We start from the raw sequence: 12,419 nt of genomic DNA on the forward strand, positions 1-12,419 counted from the left end.
TTCAAATCCAAACCAAGAGTCACCTCCCTCCCCCTGCTGCCCCCCCCCCCATATTCCTTTAAAAGAGAAGAAAGGGTTAGCTTATTGGGCTCTCCTCTAGGTCAAGGTGGTCAGCAACACAATGGCTTTACTAACAGCCCACCTCCACTACTTCGTGGGTGGGGCTCATGGGGTGGGTCACTGGAGGAGCATTCAGGGCCCGCAAAGGAGAGTACAGTAAGGTAGTAAAACATCAGGGACCACAGTGATTCTCACTGGATGGTGGTGGCATTACCTTGGGGACTTTCTATGAATGCCAAAGACCATCCACCTTATTTTATGAAAAGCTCTCTAAGCAATGTAAGTGTAGGCAGGACTGATACAACACAACAGTCACTCCCTAGTCACTACTGTATTCCAGGGGCTAGTAAGTCCTTTTGTCCTGGATTCTTCCTTTGAATCTAACAACTCATAGGTAAACCTATCCCCACTGTCATTCACAAGCTCCGTGGACTACCTAGACCGGTTTCCACTAACCACATATTTCCTTATGTCCCACCTCTGCTAAGAACTGTTCAGCAACATTCTATCACCTTTGAGTTATAATCTGAAACCCCTGCCTGTCTCTTCAGCTCTTGAAAGGCCTCCAAATGCAAGCTCTCTCAGTTCCCAGGATGCCCTGGCTATTCCCAGCCTGTGTTCTCTCTCCAGACTCCAATAAAGGTCTGCTTTCTTCACCTTGCCAACTTCCCCCTTAATTCAGGTACACCCCCCCAAATCCTCCCGTTTGTACACTAGAACCAAGTGTATATTTGTCTTCAGAATGTGATGAAAAAAATCATTAATATTTTCATTTCTTCAAAGGCAGACTAAGAACTTTCACTTGACAATTATAAAAATAAATGTTAAACATACACAGCTGCTGAAGGCTGGCTAGTGGGAGTTATCTATGTAAAGTGAATTCCTACCAGGCCCAAGTTACATAGAATACTTACTTAATATTTATTAAACTCCAATGTTATCTAATCACAGGAAAGATTCTGAGAGCATTTAGGCTGCATTCCTACCCTCAGGTGCCTAGAAGAAAATTCCAAACATCTAGGGCACATGTTCTGGAAGCTTCAGGGAGATAGGGCAATCACTCAGTCTGGGCAGACCCAAATCCACCGTGGGGCATTGAGTGAGGCAAGCCAGCCTGCATTTTCTCCTTCATGCAGTCTTTACTTTCTGACCTAGGAGAGGAGCTGCCAGCTATGTTCAGGGATAACCAAAGCCCCAAGTTCCTCCCAAGCAGGAAGCCAGGTGGAAAGGCTGGTCACAGGCAACCTAACCCTCCAGGTTCAGGGGTCCTGATGACCCTCTCTCTGCCCACGTCTCAGGAATCAGTTTCTCAAGTGCTCTTCTAGGGCCTGGCTTCTTAGTAAGTCCCAAGTGATTTGTTGGGACTCAGTTTCCTGTGGAAAGTCCTAACAGGAACATATAAGGTCAGGCTGCTTAGGACACCCCCACGTAGGCCCACTCCCATCCTCTCAAACCTCATCAGTGTTCCTCAACTGATCCAGCCTCACTGGCTTCCTCCTACCCTCTCTCCTTATTTTTCCTTCTTCCACAACACGTGCTGTCTACATTTGCTGTGCCCTCTCTATAAGCTCCAGGATCAAGTCTGCCTGTTTCGTTCTCTGATACTCCCCCCTCCACCCCACCTCAAATGCCACACTATTTTGTGGCACTGTGGTCCCTCAATAAATAACTGTATAAACTAGTGACTTAATTTTTTGGGCCCAGTCATCCTAATTTTGATTAACAACTATAGCAGGAAACACATTTTACAGTTTAAGCTGCTCTACACATGCATGTCTGTAACTGTAAGTGTGCGTGTGAGTGTGTGTATGTGCGTGTGTGTGTGTGTGTGTGTGTGTGTGTGTGATGTACATGTGACCTTAAGCTTCCCATAGCATTTACTGGCTCTCTAAGCTTTCGCCTGTGCTATTTCCTTTCTGCCTACCATCCCTTCTCTAGGGCATAGTCTCTTCCTGTCAACTTTCAGAATCCTCACTCCTCTAAAAGTTTTGGAACTAGAAACTATTGTAGGAGTATTTCCCAAGGTTGTGTACATTTGTTGACGCTTGTATCGCCAAAATGTTATAAACTGCTTTTAAATGAAGCAATGCTTTGATTTAATTCATGAAAGCTATGTTCCTGGTACAGAGGACACAATACCCTCAACGTTTGCTTATGCTTGGGGCCATAGACCCCAAACTAAGTTTAATTTTCACAGGAAACCCTCCAGCCTATAGAAAACTCTTGGATACACACACACACACACACACACACACACACACACACACACACACACACGCTCACACATTGTTGCTCTGCTTTAAAGTTTTACTCCTGAGGAAGCAGGGAGCTGGGTGCTGGCATTCATGTGGGACCTTTCCTGTTACAAGGGAGCTACCCCAGAGTCTGGATAATCTGCTCGAATTTAGAGGCACCAGATGGTGTCTCCAGGCCAGAGAGCTTCTTGCCCATTCCAGGGCATGGAGCTCCCACTTCAACTACTCACCAGGCTCTCTGAGTACTAGTTTAAAAAAAGAAGCAGCTTGGGGCCTTTTCTTTCTAACTGTCCCCTCCATCTGTTGAAGATTTGGAGAGAGATACATACACTGCTTTCTAGGGAAGAATATACCTAGAAATAATTTAAGGAGGGGAATAAAGAAGCCACCTTCCCTTCCCCATGTGATGTGATGACAACTTAATGATAAAGAGCTTTCCTCTGAAAGAAGGAAGCCTCCCTGGAGACACCCTGAAAGCAAAGCCTATACCCAGGATTAAGCTCTTGAGACGACACATCGGCAATGCAGAAATCACATCAAGTGAAATTTCCTTTGGGGATCCTTTTGCACACGCATTTGCAAAGTACTGCTTTTACCACTCAAACCAGGCAAGGCGAGCCGGCTCACATCACCGCCATTTTGGGTGGATGCGAGCTCCCTAGCGACAGGAATGACAGGAATGACAGGAATATATGGCAGGTAGGTCTCTCCCAGCTAATCAAAAACTGGCACCTGCGCTCCAGAGCAAAGAGGTCAAAGTAAGAGGGAGCTGCAGGATTGAGGATCGATGCAGCAATGTCACCGCTCTCTATTTCATGTCAGTCTAGGGTGAGATTAAAAGTAGACCTCTGCCACCCCCTACCCCCACCCCACATTCTGCTTTTATGTTATGTGATGAAAGTATCACTGCAAAGCCCATTACTTTGAATGGCAATTAAGAAAGAAAGAAAACACACACACACACATTAGGTCACCGCCCCCATCCATCACTCAATCGATGCACATACATTTATGCACTTCTAGGATTCTATGTCAAATACTTAAAAGACTTCAAATTATCTACTATGGAAAATGGCTTGTATTAGGTCTTAGGGTGCTAACTACATACATTAAGACAATTTCAGGAAAGGAAGTGACATAGCTTTAGTGTCTTGTTTTACAAAGCTTTCCTTTTGTAAAAGGTTACACAGTTTCCTTTAAGGCTAAACACCTGATTACAAGCCCAATGTCTGCCCCATCTCTGTGCTGAAAGGCTGGCATACACTTCAGGCGTTTCTCTCTGTAAGTCAGCAAAGCTTACTATTCTGCAAAGGGCAGCTCCCTAATCCAGTCTTTTTGCCCCAGTGTCCTCCAGGAGCACTGGAAAATAAAACATAATAATGATGCTACCTGAACCTGACATTAGGTATAAAGAGGATAGCAAGGCATCCAACCAAAACAAAGCAGCAGCAATCATAAAAGCCACTTCTGTCCCACCTCTGTTTTAGCTTTTTTGGATAGAAAAAAAAAAAAAAAAAAAAAAAAAAAGAAAGAAAGAAAGAAAATCAAGAAAGGAATGAAATATGTCACTATGCATTATCAAAGACTAATGAAAACAGAACATGGCAAATACTGGTTGAAAGTATGTTTGCTCCGTCCTTTAGTCTGACTGAATGTACTTTGACATGCAGGTTTTTTGTTTGGGTTGGGTGTTTGGTGATCTGATGACCTAAGTTACACAGGGGAGATAAGAGCGGGACATCCCCACCTCATGCAATCAAATCTGTACCAAAACTATAAGGAAAAAAAAAGTAGTCCCATTTTCCTGAATTAAGAAATAATTTTAAGATTGCTTGGGACCCCCCAACACCCCAAACATATACAACTTAAGAGTTAAATTTTAACTCGTGTCCATGTACTAAATTCCCTATAAACAGGTTAAGGTCCCTATTTTGTGGCTATCCCTGTCTGTTTACACATACCAGCAGGAAGGGGTCTGCAGTACTACAGGGCTGGCTGTGACCTTGGACACTGAAGGATTGCAGCTGCCCCTCAGCAGGGGACAGGCCTTTCAAGGATGCCTGCAAAGTTCCTGAGTTTTCCTTGCTTGACTTTGGCAGATTCTGGAGCGTCACGCAAAGTCCCCTTTCCACATAGGGTTTGGTCTGAAACAGGGAATTCGGTGCACACTGGCTCTCTCTCCTACGAGGAGGCCTCCACCTTATCCAGCTTGGAGAAAATAGCCTGGATTTGTCACCTGAGTGTAACAAAGGGCACACAGAGACAGTGTGGCTGCAAGGGCAGACCCCTACCTGGGTCACAGGCCATGTCATGGCTTCCTAAGCATGGTGAGCCTGGGAGAGCCAGGGTGTGGAAAACTTTTGTCCCTCTGACATCCTTTGGAGACTCCACCGGGAGAAGGAAGGCGCCTTTGTGACAAGAATCAGGAAGTGACTTCCAGTTCTCTCTGCAGGACGCTCAAAGGCGGGGCGGGGCTGGGCCGGGCTGGGTGGGGCGGGGCGGGGCTGGGCCGGGCTGGGTGGGGCGGGGCGTACAAGAGAGATCAAGATGTGGGTGGGAGGTGTCAAAGACGCCTGAGCACCCAGCCTTGTAGAGTACAGTTCACAGTTCCATTACCTTTACCGTTTTCCTCTACGAGGGGAGAGGCTGACCTGAAAATCCTACCAAGTAGAGGCAGGCGTGAGAGATAAAAAGTCTCGGTATCATAACCGTAAGTCCAGGAGGGGAACAAAACCAGGGGCGCCTGATGAAGAGAAAGCTTCCCCCTGCTTTGGCTTTTGGCTTGGAAGGCAAGGGTTTACCTGCGGTGCCCAAAAGCCTTACTTCCTAGCAGGCAGAAATTCTGCAAGATGCCAGTTGACTGTTTTCACTGAGATGGAACCGACGTTTCTCTTAGAAATTAATTTCCCAGGACTGTCACCACAGAAAGCACTGCCCAGCCCCAGGGGAGGTTAGACTTTCTCAATGTGGTATTCTGGGACTCAGAGGTTAAGGACAGAAGCTCTTGTCTCTATCTGCTTGGCTCCAGTCGCATTACACTCTCTGACAAGCACAGATACCCGAGGAAACAGGAGTGTCTGCAAGGCTCTGTTGGAACATTCTAGAACAACCTGACTGTTGACTATGAGAGTCTGCAATGGCATAGAAGCTAAACATGAAGAGGTGTCTTCCTGTCTGCCACTACTATTTATGACAAGAAAAGAAATAGTGAGTACAAAAAAGGTCATGGCAGAGACATGCAATTAACTGTCCCCAGGAAGACTCTCTAAGCCATTATCATTGATTACCATAATCCTCAACAATAACAGAGGGGCCCACCTAAGGGAGAAGTGTGGACAGACAGGGTAGGCTGACAGACAGACCTCCCCAGCTGGAAATCTACCCTTTCCACATCAACTGAGTGTCCCAGTACAGTAGGGCCCCCCTCTGCCTCAAAGTCAACTGGAAGAAATCAGAGTAGGAAAGGAAAAAAACTCCAGAAACAAAACACTTTGGGAGTCTTCAATAATTTCTGTGATGGTTAATTGTTACAACCGTCCTATTTTATTGTGTCTATTGTGAATCTTTTGCTTTGTCTAGTTTATGAATTTTATCGTAAGAATGTATTTATGAAAGGGGAAAAAAAATCACGGTACATATAAGGACGGGCCTGTCTATGGTTTCAGGAGCTCACCAGGGAATACATTCCCCAAGGACGAACGAGGACTAGAATAACTTGAGAATGAAAGAAAACACCACGGATGGCACACATCCGCAGCAGTAACATGTTCCTATAAAACAAATTGTAACCCTCCTGTGTGGTCCCTTCAAAGACGATTGCTACTTAACTCCACGTCCCTCCATTGGCAATGGACAGAGGCAGGGATAGAGGCTGCTGCCTGTGAAAGGTCTGTTCCAAAACTCGCTTTCCTTCTCATTTCACAGTCCTGTCGAAGAACACGGGCTTGAGTTTTTTTCAGGCCAAGGTAGACATTAACTCTTCATAAACTGGGCATTTTAACTTGACCTTGGCCACACATGGGGGGGGGGGGGCTTTTTAATGATGGATTTAAAAAAAAAACCCAGCGCACCAAGACTCAGAGGGAAGGTTATGGTCAGACACTATCCTCACTCTCCGGCACTGACTTTAGCTCATGTCACTGTATCACTGGCCTGTAAAAATATTAAGAAGGATAGCCACCTTTCCCTTGCTTTGTTTGGCTTGCCTGGAGTCCGGATACCTGGGCCAGGTTGTCTTCTGATGCTCTCTGTACAACAGGGAGACATCAGTCTGCACTGGTTTGGTAATATCCAGGGAGGAAGCGGAAACATCTGAAGTTATTTTTACTTTTGCAGGTCTTCTGGCTGTACAGGGTGAACAGTAGGGTGGATCAAGTATTGTCTGGAGCGCTTTAGGACTTTTTTTTTTTTTTTTTGCATGGCCTCATTTCCGTCTTCCTGTTGCTAGGAAAGGGAGCTAAGCATGAGAAACTCGTGTTTACAATACCAGGCCATCCTGTTCAGAACAAGGCTCTCTTCAAAAGAGCCCCATTCACTTCACTCACTGTACTCTGGATGCCCCCAATTCTTCTGGACCAAATCACCCTCCCTTGAATATTCTCAAATTGAGTATTTACTCGCCTAACTCATAAAATACCCCTCTCATTTAACCATTGCACCATGCTTTAAAATCTCCACAGGGACACCCTGGGAAACCCAAGTCCTAAGTTTTGCTTGAAACCACCTCTTGGAGCCTCACCAAGCCTCAGATTGGAAGTGTCTTGCATGAATCTCTCTCCTGTCCCCTTTAAGGCCCACATACATCACTTCTGCAAGTAAGAGTTGGCACACTAGCCAGTTTAAAAACTCACTTTGTTTAGTAATACCTTGCTGTGGTCACAACACACCTATTAGCTTGGTCTAATTGGTCTTTGTTCTTTTAAGTACAATACGGAACAAAGGCTGAAGGGCAAACTGCCTTGCATGCGGTCCACAATTAAAGAAAACTCCTTGGATTGGTTCAGTATATTAAAATCTGAAACAGTTTCTCTCTCTCTCTCTCTCTCTCTCTCTCTCTCTCTTCATTTTTTGAGACAGGATTTCTCTGTGTAGCCTTGGGTGTCCTGGATTCAGTTTGTAGACCAGGCTGGTCTTGAACTCACAGAGATCTGCCTGCCTCTGGTTCCTGAGTGATGAGATTTAAGTGATTTGCATGGAAAATGAGCTGGGCATAGTGGCACAAGCCTGTGATCCCAGCACTTTGGGAGGCAGAAGCAGGTGGCTCTCTGTGAGGCCAGCCTGGTCTACAAAGTGAGTCTAGGACATCCAAGGCCACACAGAGTAACTCTTTTTCAAAACAACAACAACAAGAAATTGACCCAAACAAACAAACAGTAGGGAAAACATAATGCAAATCCTGAAACCACGCTTCTCATCCACTTTAGGGCAAAGATTTAAGCTGGAGACCAGACCGTGTATCCAGATTCTAGATTCTGTGGCTTGGAGAGAGAGAGAGAGAGAGAAAGAGAGAGAGAGAGAGAGAGAGAGAGAGAGAGAGAGAGAGAGAAAGTCAGCTACTGGTTCCTGAACCCCTAGCCTGTTTAGAGCAAGGTGTCATTCAGCTTACGAGAAAGTAAAGTCAATTTGCCAAAAGCAACCTTGAAGATTAAAAAAACAAACAAACAAACAAAAACAAAAAAGAGCTGGAGTTAGAGAAAGTGTCTGCTGTGCTCCGTTTGAAACTCTCTGAACAGTAGTACTAATAAAAAAAGTATGCACCCAGGCTAGGCCACGCTGCAAGTCTGGCATGCCTCAATAAAAGTGAATACAGGCAATCTCCTACATTTTCTCAGGAAATGTCTTGAAATAACTTCTGACGGCACATCTGTTAACCATTTGACACTTCGTTCCCCAGGATTTTGGTTCTTCTGTTAGAGGGCTGCTTCCTTGCAGGGCACCCCCCTCTGACCATCTGCTGCAATCTGCTTGCCAAGAAGGCACTGGGTGCCTCCATTAATTCCACCCTTATGGTCAGGCAAATTACCCAGCCGAGGAGGACTAGCCTGCAGTCCAGACGGAAGCAGAACGAGTCAAGCTTTTGGAGCTGATAGGTTTACATTCTGAGGGCTGCTGTCCGCTGGCATGTTATTTTGTCTCATCCCTTCAGCAAACAGAATTTTGCAGGGTTAAAAAAAATTGTAATTTGAGACTGGGCACTCGGCCTTCTCTCAGAGCCTGTTTTTTCCCCCCTACTCAAATGCGTCACACATGCCACCCCCACGAATCTTTTGGTACTAGATGGCCATGGCAAGGCTGCATTCCTCTGAATCACCAGCCACAGCTTGAGACAACCTCTGACTCTCCAGAAAGAACCCTTTTGCGACCATGTTGACTGTAAAAAGCCTCATTGAAAGCAAAACCGGATGGGGCAATGTTTTTCTCTCCTCTACTGCGCAGATTAATGACTTTAGGGCAGGGTTTTCCATCTAGTTATTAGCATAATTTGGGAACAGAGTGAACTTCTGTGTCACCCTGCTAGACACTTTAACGTGTACTAATTTATTTGACCCTTGCAATTTCCACTTGTGCCAACAGTTACTAGGCTGGGTTGGGGGACAGTCCAGTGAGGTTGTGCCACTTTCCAAGGTCAAGTACCATCGTGTGGGGATGCTGATCCCGAACTCACTTCCTAGGCATCACTGCTCGCACCAAAGACCATGAGCTCAAATGAGAGAGACGAAAACCACACCAACAAGGTGGGCTGCAGCTCTGGGAGCAACTCTTAAGAAGGATCAAAGGCTCTCAGCTCCTGACTTTGGAGGAGGGAACAGGGGCGCAGAGAGGGGCGCTAGTCCAAGATGCTGTCTCCTCCATATAAAAAAAGCCTCAGGCTTGTAGACGTGCTTCCTTCCTTTCCCCAGCCCTTGGACTCGTCCTCCCACGCCAAGGGTGTGGGCTTCTGGTGGGGCTTTTCAGGAACCGAGTCCAACCACCCCACACAGCAGGAAAGCGCTGACTTCCCAGGCTGAACCCCACGTGCGATGGGGGTTGGGGGTGACTAAGAGGCAACCCTGACTTAGCTCGCCCAGGCTCAGAGAGCCACGTCGTTTAAAACAGGCAAACGACAACAAAAGATTCAGAACACTCCGGTACCCGCACTCTGTAACAGTGCCTAGGAAACATTTTCCCCAAGTACAGCTCAAGTCTACACAGTCCCTTAAATAATACAATCTTAGGGAGACAAGGCTGATTTGAAACTTGTAGGGTGTAGGACAGCTAGAAGAAACGGTACAGTCACCCCTCAAAAAGTAGAAAAGGGGTTTGCTCCCCACTCGGGGCACCAGCCCAGCTTCTAGGAATAAAATGAGCCTAAGTCACCCGGGCGCCAGTCCGCAGTCCCCAGGCAATACGTGGCCAAGGACGTGACCCAATGTTAAAACCTCCCTTTCCCAACTCTAACCCAAGTTGCTTAAACACACGCGTTCTACTACTATCCAGAGCCTGGGGCGACTCCTCTGCAAGCGTGTCAAAACACACAACCATAACACGGACTTGGCAGAGCTGGGTGACAAGTTCTCCTCGGCCGGTCCCCTCAGCAGCCGCCCCCAGCTATACTAGTCCGACAGCGCACAAGTCCATCTTACGTGTAAGGATCATGGTGTCCGGCTCGTCTCTACACATCAAGGTCGGCGTAGGGCTGTGAGAACGCACTGGGAACGTAGAGGTTGCCCCAAGTAATCGGGATCCCACGCCGGGACCCACGGTGGCACCCGGGACGCGAGCCCTCGCGGTCCTCAGCACATCCTGTTTCGCAGCTTTCTTACCCTTCGCCCCAGCTCGAGCAAAATCGTGGGGTTTGATTGCGAAGGCGAAGGGAGCGCTTTCAGGGAGCGGGGCATGAAGCTGGGGAGCCGAGGCTCCTGCAGCAAGGACGCATAGACATGGCCCAGCCAGGAGCGTACAGCCCTCCACCCGCCCGCTATAGCGCTCTGCTCTCGGCGCGCTCTCCCTGCGGCGCCTTCCCACTGAGCCCGCCCCCACGGGCGGGACCCACGCTGTGGCCCCGGGCTGTGCTCTGGCTCAGCCCACCGCGCACTAGGCCCCGCCCCAAAGCTCGCCCAGGTCCCGCCCCACGCCTCCTCCGCCCTTTTCTGGAATGTTTTCCCAGGGTCTACATTTCTGCTGCAGCGACAGCAAGCGCCGAAGAGTCGCCAACTACTGGCCTCTGGGGTAAAGGCAAAAGTCTGAAGGCGTTCGCTGGGTGCAGAGGTCCAGGCCTCATGCTCATCTTCCCTCTGTCGTTTCCTGGGTGGTTGGTTCTGTGCTCGCGAAGCCTCTCATTTCGGTTGGCATCACAAAAAAACTTGTGGTGATGATAGGGACAAGGCGGAGGTTAAGGATGGATCAGTGTCTCTTGATCAGAAAATGGAGGAAAGAAGCTGATCTTTGGGACACCCACAAGAATAAAGAGGGAATGTGAGTGTTAAACACTGCTATGGAAGTTTTCCCCAGCACGTGGGGGAGAGCCAGCATACCTCCGAGCCAGTGTATTTCTGACTGAGATTTGGACTATGGTCACAGCTCCTAGAACTGCTCATGCACTGGCCCCAGCCTGCAGATTTATAATTTCAGATGGTGATTCCCGCCACACACACCCCCGCCACACAAAAGACTCAGATGATTCTCAGGCAGCTTAGATGGAGGCTCCTCATATCACAAGAAGCCCCATTTTGAAACTAGCAACAGAATCTATCTAATCAGGGTAAGGTGTTTAGAAGCCCACAGCAAGTTGGTCCCTCGTAAGTTGGTGCTTTATGTGTGTTACCTTAACTGACGGAAACTCATTCATTCGGTACCAAGTGAGCATCTACTATGAGCCAAATGGTTTCTCCGATGGAGCATACAGCAGCCAGCAAAAGGGACCCACATCCCTGTCTTTTTGTAGCTGGCTTCTTGCTAGGGAAGCTATACAGTAAGCAAAATAAATTAAGCCTCTCAGTTGAGAGCTGCTGGGCAAACCAGGCAATAGGAGAATTAGGGCAGAATTTATTCTTTTTTTTTTTTTAAATTATTTGTTTTCATTTTATGTTCATTGGTGTTTTGCCTGCAGGTCTATCTGTGTGAAGGTGTCAGATAGGAGTTACAGACAGTTGTGAGCTGCCATATGGGTGCTAGGAGGTGAACTCAGGTCCATTTGGAAGAGCAGTCAGTGCTCTTACCTGCTGAGCCATCTCTCCAGCCCTCAGAGTTTATGCTTAAGTAGGGCTGAATACAAATAGAAAATATATTCCCCTTTATTCCAAACTGGAATGATTTCATAATCACCTGCTAGCTTACAAACAAGGCTCTCCCCACTTCTACCAATGGCACCCTAGTTTACCCTACCAGAATTCCTCGCTTTGGAGGGTGCATTCAGCCTCCATTCAGCAGATCTATGTTGTCAGAACATTTTCCCGCAGGCAAATGCTGGAGGCCCAAAGGCTCTACAGGTTGCATGTGGCCTCTGCCTGCCAAGAGGTTATAGAATAATGGGGAGCAATGGGGGGTGGGTGGAGGGGTTAATGGAAACGAGGGAGTGTTGAGGGCCTGGGAAGTGAAGCAGTGAACAGCCCAAGAAAACGCAGTTGTCCTCTGAAGTGTGGATGCATCCTCTTCCGGTACTCAGGTCTCTGAACGCACAAGCCCCGCGTTCTGAATCACATATGATTTGCATACAACTTAGGTACATGCTCCCTACATACATGCCCTTTCATAATTGTCAGATCAATGATAATACTTTCTTTTTGCAGTCATGGATATTGAATTTAGGGGAGAGCTAGTCAGGTGCTCTGCCACTAAGCAATAGCCCTAGCCCCAGCACCTACTTTTAATTAAGCTGTAGTATTGTGTGGTATCATCATGTGTGCTATATGTATGGGTGCACACATATGTTGTGGTGCTATGTGGAGGTCAGAGAACAACTTTTGTGTTCATTCTCCCCTTCCGCTTTTACATGAGTATGAAGGACAAACTCAAGTCAGCAGGCTTGCATGGCGTCTTGAGTTTGCATCTCTGTTGCTGTGATAAGACACTGATGAAGAACCAACTTAGGAGGGAGAAAGTGTTTATTTTGTTTTGTAGCTTATA

The 12,419-nt window shown here is 47.3% G+C and overlaps 1 protein-coding gene across 3 annotated transcripts in view; it reads right to left on the bottom strand.

Moving 5' to 3' along the window:
• Positions 1 to 12,419, bottom strand: part of Dlc1 (DLC1 Rho GTPase activating protein) — a 164,713-nt gene that overhangs the window by 33,066 nt on the left and 119,228 nt on the right. The window contains exon 1 of one of the 3 annotated variants that reach the window (XM_051170073.1): positions 9,938 to 10,321. The exons of 1 other annotated variant lie outside the window; for it this stretch is intronic. In XM_051170073.1, the coding sequence (XP_051026030.1) occupies positions 9,938 to 9,974 (37 nt within the window). In that variant the 5' untranslated portion in view covers positions 9,975 to 10,321. Of the gene's footprint in view, positions 1 to 4,606; positions 4,766 to 9,937; positions 10,322 to 12,419 lie in introns of those variants that run through there. One more of the 3 variants, XM_051170074.1, reaches the window with a different exon arrangement.

This window comes from Acomys russatus, chromosome 27, assembly GCF_903995435.1.
Source record: "Acomys russatus chromosome 27, mAcoRus1.1, whole genome shotgun sequence".
Taxonomy (NCBI): domain Eukaryota; kingdom Metazoa; phylum Chordata; class Mammalia; order Rodentia; family Muridae; genus Acomys; species Acomys russatus.